Below are 12500 nucleotides of genomic sequence, written 5' to 3'. Positions count from 1 at the left end.
TTTTTCGTACATATTTCCCTATCAGACTTTTCATCCTTCTACAAAATATACTTTCCTGCAACCCGCCTCACTCAATGTGGAACGGATTCTATTATTGACTTACCTTTTATCTAGATTAGCCACAGTTAGCGGTATTTCACCCAGAACATAGGATTTTTTTTCTGCGGGATTAATTTAATCACTGGACATTAATCACCGGATCGCAACTAGCTAGTCGCAACCGAATGGATGTTGCTGTCTGGCTAATCACCACTGCCCCCGATGCAAGCACCAGTTAGCCTCGAGCTAGCCTAGAGTCAGGCTCATATCCCGGCTATCTACCTCTAGGTCTACCGGACGGGAGTAGCCAGCTAACTAGCTACTTGCTATCAGCTACCGTTAGCGGTTTTTCACCATTGTCCGTGGCCTGCACCACCTACCAGCCAGCTCTAGTCTGGACTATTATTCGGCCAGTCTGCACTGTCTGCACAGCGCGTTATCGACCCAGAACATATCCGTTTTTCTGCCGGAATCACTGAATCACTGGACCTTTAACTCCGGATTCATCGCTACCAGCCAGCTACAACAAAACGGACGCTGTGGTCTGGCTAATCATCCTGAGCTAGGCCCATCTCCCGGCTATCTACCTCTCTGTCAACCGGACGGGACCACCTAGTGTTGACACGGAGCCCCGCCGATCCTACACGACTGGTCTGCCGACGAAATCCTCTGATGTGGTTACGACGTCGACCACGAAGATTACATCTGCTAGCCCCGGCCCGCTAGCACACGCTAGCTGTGGCCTCTTACTCGCTAGTGCTTTAGCAGCCTCCGAACTATCCTATTGCTGTTCACCGGACCTTATGATAACTCAGCTATACAGCTGATGTCTGCTGGACTGTTCCTTTTTACGGTACAACATCCTGTTTATGTTTAGCCTCAGCCCAAACATGGTTAGCTTATTGTTGTTTCGGTTATTTCTAATTGTACTATTTCACTGTAGATCCCCCAGCCCAGCTCAACCTGCCTTAGATAGCTCCTTTGTCCCACCCCCCATACACGCGGAGACCGACTCAATTGGTGCCTCCAGTGATGCTATCTCTTTCATTGTTACCCAACGCTTAGGTTTACCTCCACTTTACTCATATCCTTCTATATCCTTGTCTGTACATAATGCCCTGAATCTTTTCTACAACACCCGGAAATCTGCCCCCCTTTATTCTATGTACCCAACGCACTAGAAGACCAGTTCTTAAAGCCTTTAGCCGTATCCTTATTCTAGTCCTCCTCTGTTCCTCTGGTGATGTGGAGGCTAACCCAGGCCCTGCAGCCCTCAGTATCACTCCTACTCCCCAGGCGCTATCATTTGCTGACTTCTGTAATCGCAAAAGTCTTGGTTTCTTGCACGTAAATATCAGAAGTCTACTTCCTAAGTTTGAGTTATTCACTGCGTTAGCACACTCTGCCAACCCTGATGTTCTAGCAGTGTCTGAATCCTGGCTCAGGAAGGCCACCAAAAATTCTGAAATTTCCATCCCCAACTATAACATTTTCCGTCTAGATAGAACTGCCAAAGGGGGTGGAGTTGCAATCTACTGTAGAGATAGCTTGCAGAGCTCTATCATACTATCCAGGTCTGTGCCCAAACAGTTTGAGCTTCTACTTCTAAAAATCCACCTTTCCAGAAATAAGTCTCTCACTGTTGCCGCTTGCTACAGACCCCCCTCAGCCCCCAGCTGTGCCCTGGACACCATATGTGAATTGATTGCCCCCCATTTATCCTCAGAGTTTGTACTGCTTGGTGACCTAAATTGGGATATGCTTAATACCCCAGCCATCCTACAATCCAAACTAGATGCCCTCAACCTCACGCAAATTATCAACGAACCTACCAGGTACAACCCTAAATCCGTAAACATGGGTACCCTCATAGATATCATCCTGACTAACTTACCCTCTAAATACACCTCCGCTGTCTTCAACCAGGATCTCAGCGATCACTGCCTTATTGCCTGCGTCCGTAACGGGTCCGCGGTCAAACGACCACCCCTCATCACTGTCAAACGCTCCCTAAAACACTTTAGCGAGCAGGCCTTCCTAATTGACCTGGCCCAGGTATCCTGGATGGATATAGATCTCATTCCGTCAGTAGAGGATGCCTGGTTGTTCCTTAAAAGTAATTTCCTCTCAATCTTAAATAAACATGCTCCATTCAAAAAATACAGAACTAAGAACCGATATAGCCCCTGGTTCTCCTCAGACTTGACTGCCCTTGACCAGCACAAAAACATCCTGTGGCGTACTGCATTAGCATCAAATAGCCCCCGCGATATGCAACTTTTCAGGGAAGTTAGGAACCAATATACACAAGCAGTCAGGAAAGCAAAGGCTAACTTTTTCAAACAGAAATTTGCATCCTGTAGCACTAACTCCAAAAAGTTTTGGGACACTGTAAAGTCCATGGAGAATAAGAGCACTTCCTCCCAGTTGCCCACTGCACTGAGGCTAGGAAACACTATCACCACCGATAAATCTACAATAATCGAGAATTTCAACAAGCATTTTGCTACGGCTGGCCATGCTTTCCATCTGGCTACCACTACCCCGGCCACCAACTCTGCACCCTCCGCTGCAACTTGCCCATGCCCCCCCCGCTTCTCCTTCACACAAATTCAGACAGCTGATGTTCTGAAAGAGCTGCAAAATCTGGACCCCTACAAATCAGCTGGGCTAGACAATCTGGACCCTTTCTTTCTAAAACTAGCCGCCGAAATTGTCGCAACCCCTATTACTAGTCTGTTCAACCTCTCTTTCATAACGTCTGAGATCCCCAGAGATTGGAAAGCTGCCGCGGTCATCCCCCTCTTCAAAGGGGGTGACACTCTAGATCCAAACTGCTACAGACCAATATCCAAGTTAACAAACAGATCACCGACCATTTCGAATACCACCGTACCTTCTCCGCTATGCAATCCGGTTTCCGAGCTGGTCATGGGTGCACTTCAGCCACGCTCAAGGTCCTAAACGATATTATAACCGCGATTGATAATAGACAGTACTGTGCAGCCGTCTTCATCGACCTGGCCAAGGCTTTCGACTCTGTCAACCACCGCATTCTTATTGGCAGACTAAATAGCCTTGGTTTCTCAAATGACTGCCTCGCCTGGTTCACCAACTACTTCTCAGATAGAGTTCAGTGTGTCAAATCGGAGGGCCTGTTGTCTGGACCTATGGCAGTCTCTATGGGGGTGCCACAGGGTTCAATTCTTGGGCCGACACTTTTCTCCGTGTATATCAATGATGTCGCTCTTGCTGCTGGTGACTCTCAGATCCACCTCTACGCAGACGACACCATTTTGTATACATCTGGCCCTTCATTGGACACTGTGTTAACAAACCTCCAAACGAGCTTCAATGCCATACAATGCCTCCAACTGCTCTTAAACACTAGTAAAACTAAATGCATGCTTTTCAATCGAACGCTGCTGGCACCCGCCCACCCGACTAGAATCACCACTCTCGACGGGTCTGACCTAGAGTATGTGGACAACTACAAATACCTAGGTGTCTGGTTAGACTGTAAACTCTCCTTCCAGACTCACATAAAGAATCTCCAATCCAAAGTTAAATCTAGAATCGGCTTCCTATTTCGCAACAAAGCCTCCTTCACTCATGCTGCCAAACATGCCCTCGTAAAACTGACTATCCTACCGATCCTTGACTTCGGCGATGTCATTTACAAAATAGCCTCCAACACTCTACTCAGCAAATTGGATGTAGTCTATCACAGTGCCATCTGTTTTGTCTCCAAAGCCCCATACACTACCAACCACTGTGACCTGTACGCTCTTGTTGGCTGGTTAGTATGCGTTCCAGCAGGTATATCTCACTGGTCATCCCCAAAGCCAACACCTCCTTTGGCCGCCATTCCTTCCAGTTCTCTGCTGCCAATGACTGGAACGAATTGCAAAAATCTCTGAAGCTGGAGACTCTTATCTCCCTCAATAACTTTAAGCATCAGTTGTCAGAGCACCTTACCGATCACTGCACCTGTACACAGCCCATCTGAAATTAGCCCACCCAACTACCTCATCCCCATATTGTTATTTATTTTGCTCATTTGCACCCCAGTATCTCTATTTGCACATAATCTCTTGCACATCTAGCATTCCAGTGTTAATACTATTGTAATTATTCTGCACTATAGCCTATTTTTTGCCTTACCTCCATAACTTACTACATTTGCACACACTGTATATATATTTTCTGTTGTATTTTTTACTTTATGTTTTTTACCCCATATGTAACTCTGTGTTGTTGTTTTTATCGCACTGCTTTTCTTTATCTTGGCCAGGTCGCAGTTGTAAATGAGAACTTGTTCTCAACTGGCTTACCTGGTTAAATAAAGGTGAAATAAAATAAAAAATAAAAAATAAAATAGTTATAGGTAGGGCACCTTGGTAGTGCACTCCGGGTCTGGAGCAGGTATCCAGTAGGAACTTTAAAAGGAAGGGCTTCAGGACCTCAGAACAGCGATGGAACGCAGTCAGGATGTAGAGGAGCCTCCAGCCTCTCTGACAACTGTCCCTAGAGGTTAGAGGTTAGAGGTTAGAGATCAGATATACACTAACCCTAACCCTATAACAGTCAGGATGTAGAGGAGCCTCCAGCCTCTCTGACAACTGTCCCTAGAGGTTAGAGGTTAGAGGTTAGAGATCAGATATACACTAACCCTAACCCTATAACAGTCAGGATGTAGAGGAGCCTCCAGCCTCTCTGACAACTGTCCCTAGAGGTTAGAGGTTAGAGGTTAGAGATCAGATATACACTAACCCTAACCCTATAACAGTCAGGATGTAGAGGAGCCTCCAGCCTCTCTGACAACTGTCCCTAGAGGTTAGAGGTTAGGGGTTAGAGATCAGATATACACTAACCCTAACCCTATAACAGTCAGGATGTAGAGGAGCCTCCAGCCTCTCTGACAACTGTCCCTAGAGGTTAGAGGTTAGAGGTTAGAGATCAGATATACACTAACCCTAACCCTATAACAGTCAGGATGTAGAGGAGCCTCCAGCCTCTCTGACAACTGTCCCTAGAGGTTAGAGGTTAGAGGTTAGAGATCAGATATACACTAACCCTAACCCTATAACAGTCAGGATGTAGAGGAGCCTCCAGCCTCTCTGACAACTTTCCCTAGAGGTTAGAGGTTAGAGGTTAGAGATCAGATATACACTAACCCTAACCCTATAACAGTCAGGATGTAGAGGAGCCTCCAGCCTCTCTGACAACTGTCCCTAGAGGTTAGAGGTTAGAGGTTAGAGATCAGATATACACTAACCCTAACCCTATAACAGTCAGGATGTAGAGGAGCCTCCAGCCTCTCTGACAACTGTCCCTAGAGGTTAGAGGTTAGAGGTTAGAGATCAGATATACACTAACCCTAACCCTATAACAGTCAGGATGTAGAGGAGCCTCCAGCCTCTCTGACAACTGTCCCTAGAGGTTAGAGGTTAGAGGTTAGAGATCAGATATACACTAACCCTAACCCTATAACAGGATGTAGAGGAGCCTCCAGCCTCTCTGACAACTGTCCCTAGAGGTTAGAGGTTAGAGGTTAGAGATCAGATATACACTAACCCTAACCCTATAACAGTCAGGATGTAGAGGAGCCTCCAGCCTCTCTGACAACTGTCCCTAGAGGTTAGAGGTTAGAGGTTAGAGATCAGATATACACTAACCCTAACCCTATAACAGTCAGGATGTAGAGGAGCCTCCAGCCTCTCTGACAACTGTCCCTAGAGGTTAGAGGTTAGAGGTTAGAGATCAGATATACACTAACCCTAACCCTATAACAGTCAGGATGTAGAGGAGCCTCCAGCCTCTCTGACAACTGTCCCTAGAGGTTAGAGGTTAGAGGTTAGAGATCAGATATACACTAACCCTAACCCTATAACAGTCAGGATGTAGAGGAGCCTCCAGCCTCTCTGACAACTGTCCCTAGAGGTTAGAGGTCAGAGGTTAGAGATCAGATATACACTAACCCTAACCCTATAACAGTCAGGATGTAGAGGAGCCTCCAGCCTCTCTGACAACTGTCCCTAGAGGTTAGAGGTTAGAGGTTAGAGATCAGATATACACTAACCCTAACCCTATAACAGGATGTAGAGGAGCCTCCAGCCTCTCTGACAACTGTCCCTAGAGGTTAGAGGTTAGAGGTTAGAGATCAGATATACACTAACCCTAACCCTATAACAGTCAGGATGTAGAGGGAGCCTCCAGCCTCTCTGACAACTGTCCCTAGAGGTTAGAGGTTAGAGGTTAGAGATCAGATATACACTAACCCTAACCCTATAACAGTCAGGATGTAGAGGAGCCTCCAGCCTCTCTGACAACTGTCCCTAGAGGTTAGAGGTTAGAGGTTAGAGATCAGATATACACTAACCCTAACCCTATAACAGTCAGGATGTAGAGGAGCCTCCAGCCTCTCTGACAACTGTCCCTAGAGGTTAGAGGTTAGAGGTTAGAGGTTAGAGATCAGATATACACTAACCCTAACCCTATAACAGTCAGGATGTAGAGGAGCCTCCAGCCTCTCTGACAACTGTCCCTAGAGGTTAGAGGTTAGAGGTCAGAGGTTAGAGATCAGATATACACTAACCCTAACCCTATAACAGGATGTAGAGGAGCCTCCAGCCTCTCTGACAACTGTCCCTAGAGGTTAGAGGTTAGAGGTTAGAGATCAGATATACACTAACCCTAACCCTATAACAGTCAGGATGTAGAGGAGCCTCCAGCCTCTCTGACAACTGTCCCTAGAGGTTAGAGGTTAGAGGTTAGAGATCAGATATACACTAACCCTAACCCTATAACAGTCAGGATGTAGAGGAGCCTCCAGCCTCTCTGACAACTGTCCCTAGAGGTTAGAGGTCAGAGGTTAGAGATCAGATATACACTAACCCTAACCCTATAACAGTCAGGATGTAGAGGAGCCTCCAGCCTCTCTGACAACTGTCCCTAGAGGTTAGAGGTTAGAGGTTAGAGATCAGATATACACTAACCCTAACCCTATAACAGTCAGGATGTAGAGGAGCCTCCAGCCTCTCTGACAACTGTCCCTAGAGGTTAGAGGTTAGAGGTTAGAGATCAGATATACACTAACCCTAACCCTATAACAGTCAGGATGTAGAGGGAGCCTCCAGCCTCTCTGACAACTGTCCCTAGAGGTTAGAGGTTAGAGGTTAGAGATCAGATATACACTAACCCTAACCCTATAACAGTCAGGATGTAGAGGAGCCTCCAGCCTCTCTGACAACTGTCCCTAGAGGTTAGAGGTTAGAGGTTAGAGATCAGATATACACTAACCCTAACCCTATAACAGTCAGGATGTAGAGGAGCCTCCAGCCTCTCTGACAACTGTCCCTAGAGGTTAGAGGTTAGAGGTTAGAGGTTAGAGATCAGATATACACTAACCCTAACCCTATAACAGTCAGGATGTAGAGTAGCCTCCAGCCTCTCTGACAACTGTCCCTAGAGGTTAGAGGTTAGAGGTTAGAGATCAGATATACACTAACCCTAACCCTATAACAGTCAGGATGTAGAGGAGCCTCCAGCCTCTCTGACAACTGTCCCTAGAGGTTAGAGGTTAGAGGTTAGAGATCAGATATACACTAACCCTAACCCTATAACAGTCAGGATGTAGAGGAGCCTCCAGCCTCTCTGACAACTGTCCCTAGAGGTTAGAGGTTAGAGGTTAGAGATCAGATATACACTAACCCTATAACAGGATGTAGAGGAGCCTCCAGCCTCTCTGACAACTGTCCCTAGAGGTTAGAGGTTAGAGGTTAGAGATCAGATATACACTAACCCTAACCCTATAACAGGATGTAGAGGAGCCTCCAGCCTCTCTGACAACTGTCCCTAGAGGTTAGAGGTCAGAGGTTAGAGATCAGATATACACTAACCCTAACCCTATAACAGTCAGGATGTAGAGGAGCCTCCAGCCTCTCTGACAACTGTCCCTAGAGGTTAGAGGTTAGAGGTTAGAGATCAGATATACACTAACCCTAACCCTATAACAGGATGTAGAGGAGCCTCCAGCCTCTCTGACAACTGTCCCTAGAGGTTAGAGGTTAGAGATCAGATATACACTAACCCTAACCCTATAACAGTCAGGATGTAGAGGAGCCTCCAGCCTCTCTGACAACTGTCCCTAGAGGTTAGAGGTCAGAGGTTAGAGATCAGATATACACTAACCCTAACCCTATAACAGTCAGGATGTAGAGGAGCCTCCAGCCTCTCTGACAACTGTCCCTAGAGGTTAGAGGTTAGAGGTTAGAGATCAGATATACACTAACCCTAACCCTATAACAGTCAGGATGTAGAGGAGCCTCCAGCCTCTCTGACAACTGTCCCTAGAGGTTAGAGGTTAGAGGTTAGAGATCAGATATACACTAACCCTAACCCTATAACAGTCAGGATGTAGAGGAGCCTCCAGCCTCTCTGACAACTGTCCCTAGAGGTTAGAGGTTAAGGGTTAGAGGTGAAGGTTAGAGGTTAAGGGTTAGTGTGCAGGTCTTACGTTTTGGAGCTGGTGTTTCCTGTGACCTGTTTCATCACCTGGCAGTAGACTTCATCTTTCATCAGCCCATACTCCCCACTCAGCTACAGGACACACACACAAATATAGGTTTCATAAGTACAAGATATACGTTGGGGTGCACGTGAGTGTGTGTGTGTGTGTGTGTGTGTGTGTGTGTGTGTGTGTGTGTGTGTGTGTGTGTGTGTGTGTGTGTGTGTGTGTGTGTGTGTGAGTGTGTGTGTGTGTGTGTGTGTGTGTGTGAGTGTGTGTGAGTGTGTGTGTGTGTAGTGTGTGTGAGTGTGTGTGTGTGTGTGTGTGTGAGTGTGTGTGTGTGTGTGTGTGTGTGTGTGTGTGTGTGTGTGTGTGTGTGTGTGTGTGTGTGTGTGTGTGTGTGTGAGTGTGTGTGTGTGTGTGTGTGTGTGTGTGAGTGTGTGTGTGTGTGTGTGTGTGTGTGTGTGTGTGTGTGTGTGTGTGTGTGTGTGTGTGTGTGTGTGTGTGTGTGTGTGTGAGTGTGTGTGTGTGTGTGTGTGTGTGTGTGTGTGTGTGTGTGTGTGTGTGTGTGTGTGTGTGTGTGTGTGAGTGTACCTTTAGGATAGTTGAGACCAGGTCCTGTTCTGTCTGTCCCTTCAGAGGGTAATCCCCCATGAACTTCATCACAGCTGCAGAGAGAAGAAGGTGAGAGGTTAAAGGTTAAAGGGCTGCAGAAACAAGCAGACATAGTTACATTACATGTTACGTGATAAATAAACGACAGCTATACTGAACAAAAATACAAACACAACATCTAAAGTGTTGGTTACGTATAAGCCGTCTCCAACGTCATTTTAAAGAATTTGGCAGCACGTCCAACCGGCCTCACAACCGCAGACCACGTGTAACCACGCCAGCCCAGGACCTCCCCAGACCACGTGTAACCACGCCAGCCCAGGACCTCCCCAGACCACGTGTAACCACGCCAGCCCAGGACCTCCCCAGACCACGTGTAACCACGCCAGCCCAGGACCTCCCCAGACCACGTGTAACCACGCCAGCCCAGGACCTCCCCAGACCACGTGTAACCACGCCAGCCCAGGACCTCCCCAGACCACGTGTAACCACGCCAGCCCAGGACCTCCCCAGACCACGTGTAACCACGCCAGCCCAGGACCTCCCCAGACCACGTGTAACCACGCCAGCCCAGGACCTCCCCAGACCACGTGTAACCACGCCAGCCCTCCACATCCGGCTTCTTCACCTGCGGGATTGTCTGAGACCAGCCACCCAGACAGCTGATGAAACTGTGGGTTTCAAAATGTATAGCGCATAGAATTAAAAAGGTTTTGTCGGACATTATTCATTCTAATCAGACAGGTTTTTTACATGGAAGATACATTGGAGATAATACAAGGCAAGTACTGGAAACCAGGCCTGCTATTCATAGCTGACTTTGAAAAGGCTTTTGATAAAGTACGACTGGAGTTTACAGTGAGGGAAAAAAGTATTTGATCCCCTGCTGATTTTGTACGTTTGCCCACTGACAAAGAAATGATCAGTCTATAATTTTAATGGTAGGTTTATTTGAACAGTGAGAGACAGAATAACAACAACAAAATCCAGAAAAACGCATGTCAAAAATGTTATAAATTGATTTGCATTTTAATGAGGGAAATAAGTATTTGACCCCCTCTCAATGAGAACGATTTCTGGCTCCCAGGTGTCTTTTATACAGGTAACGAGCTGAGATTAGGAGCACACTCTTAAAGGGAGTGCTCCTAATCTCAGTTTGTTACCTGTATAAAAGACACCTGTCCACAGAAGCAATCAATCAATCAGATTCCAAACTCTCCACCATGGCCAAGACCAAAGAGCTCTCCAAGAATGTCAGGGACAAGATTGTAGACCTACACAAGGCTGGAATGGGCTACAAGACCATCGCCAAGCAGCTTGGTCAGAAGGTGACAACAGTTGGTGCGATTATTCGCAAATGGAAGAAACACAAAATAACTGTCAATCTCCCTCGGCCTGGGGCTCCATGCAAGGTCTCAACTCGTGGAGTTGCAATGATCATGAGAACGGTAAGGAATCAGCCCAGAACTACACGGGAGGATCTTGTCAATGATCTCAAGGCAGCTGGGACCATAGTCACCAAGAAAACAATTGGTAACACACTACGCCGTGAAGGACTGAAATCCTGCAGCGCCCGCAAGGTCCCCCTGCTCAAGAAAGCACATATACAGGACAGTCTGAAGTTTGCCAATGAACATCTGAATGATTCAGAGGAGAACTGGGTGAAAGTGTTGTGGTCAGATGAGACTAAAATGGAGCTCTTTGGCATCAACTCGCCGTGTTTGGAGGAGGAATGCTGCCTATGACCCCAAGAACACCATCCCCACCGTCATACATGGAGGTGGAAACATTATGCTTTGGGGATGTTTTTCTGCTAAGGGGACAGGACAACTTCACCGCATCAAAGGGACGATGGACGGGGCCATGTACCGTCAAATCTTGGGTGAGAACCTCCTTCTCTCAGCCAGGGCATTGAAAATGGGTCGTGGATGGGTATTCCAGCATGACAATGACCCAAAACACATGGCCAAGGCAACAAAGGAGTGGCTCAAGAAGAAGCACATTAAGGTCCTGGAGTGGCCTAGCCAGTCTCCAGACCTTAATCCCATAGAAAATCTGTGGAGGGAGCTGAAGGTTCGAGTTGCCAAACATCAGCCTCGAAACCATAATGACTTGGAGAAGATCTGCAAAGAGGAGTGGGACAAAATCCCTCCTGAGATGTGTGCAAACCTGGTGGCCAACTACAAGAAACGTCTGACCTCTGTGATTGGCAACAAGGGTTTTGCCACCAAGTGTATGGCGTCGTGTGGGCGGTTTGCTGATGTCAACGTTGTGAACAGAGTGCCCCATGGTGGCGGTAGGGTTATGGTATAGGCAGGCATAAGCTATGGACAACGAACACAATTGCATTTTATCGATGGCAATTTGAATGCACAGAGATACCGTGATGAGATCCTGAGGCCCATTGTCGTGCCATTCATCCACCGCCATCACCTCATGTTTCAGCCTGATAATGGACGGCCCCATGTCGCAAGGATCTGTACACAATTCCTGGAAGCTGAAAATGTCCCAGTTCTTCCATGGCCTGCATACTCACCAGACATGTCACCCATTGAGCATGTTTGGGATGCTCTGGATCGATGTGTACGACAGCGTGTTCCAGTTCCCGACAATATCCAGCAACAACGCACAGCCATTGAAGAGGACTGGGACAACATTCCACAGGCCATAATCAACAGCCTGAAAAGCTATGTGAAGGAGCTGCGTGAGGCCAATGGTGGGCACACCAGATACCGACTGGTTTTCTGATCCCCGCCCCTACCTTTTAAAAAAAAGGTATCTCTGACCAACAGATGCATATCTGTATTCCCAGTCACGTGAAATCCATTGATTAGGTCCTAATGAATGTATTTCAATTGACTGATTTCCTTCTATGAACTGTAACTCAGTAAAATCTTTGAAATTGTTGCATGTTGCGTTTATATTTTAGTTCAGTGTATTTGATTAGAAGCCATTGGCCAAGTCCCAAATGGTACCCAGTTCCCTACATAGTACACTACTGGAGCTCTGGTCTAAAGTACTGTACTATGTAGGGAATAGGGTTCAATTTGGGACGCAGCCAGTGTTGTCTCCGTCTTACCCAGGGAGATGTCAGCTGCTACCTTGTTCATGTTGCTGTCTGTGAAGTCTATCAGAGACTCCTGGAGAGGGGACTGGTGAAACAAACACACAGGATACACACCCAGTCTGAATACTCAGGATACGTACTCAGAATACACACCCAGTCTGAATACTCAGGATACATACTCAGAATAACACCCAGTCTGAATACTCAGGATACACACCCAGTCTGAATACTCAGGATACGTACTCAGAATACACACCCAGTCTGAATACT

The 12500-nt window shown here is 47.0% G+C and overlaps 1 protein-coding gene across 1 annotated transcript in view; it reads right to left on the bottom strand.

Moving 5' to 3' along the window:
• LOC121549414 (unconventional myosin-XV-like) overlaps positions 1-12315 on the bottom strand; it is a gene marked incomplete at its 5' end in the record, with an annotated part of 38561 nt that extends 26246 nt beyond the window's left edge. The window contains 4 exons of the mRNA XM_045217970.1: positions 4436-4566; positions 8558-8640; positions 9143-9216; positions 12243-12315. Of these exons, the coding sequence (XP_045073905.1) occupies positions 4436-4566; positions 8558-8640; positions 9143-9216; positions 12243-12315 (361 nt within the window). The remainder of the gene's footprint in view (positions 1-4435; positions 4567-8557; positions 8641-9142; positions 9217-12242) is intronic.
• Positions 12316-12500: the final 185 nt, after the last annotated feature.

The sequence above is a fragment of the Coregonus clupeaformis genome, unplaced genomic scaffold (assembly GCF_020615455.1).
Source record: "Coregonus clupeaformis isolate EN_2021a unplaced genomic scaffold, ASM2061545v1 scaf1295, whole genome shotgun sequence".
Lineage (NCBI taxonomy): Eukaryota > Metazoa > Chordata > Actinopteri > Salmoniformes > Salmonidae > Coregonus > Coregonus clupeaformis.
This window is presented reverse-complemented; position numbering and strand designations above follow the sequence as displayed.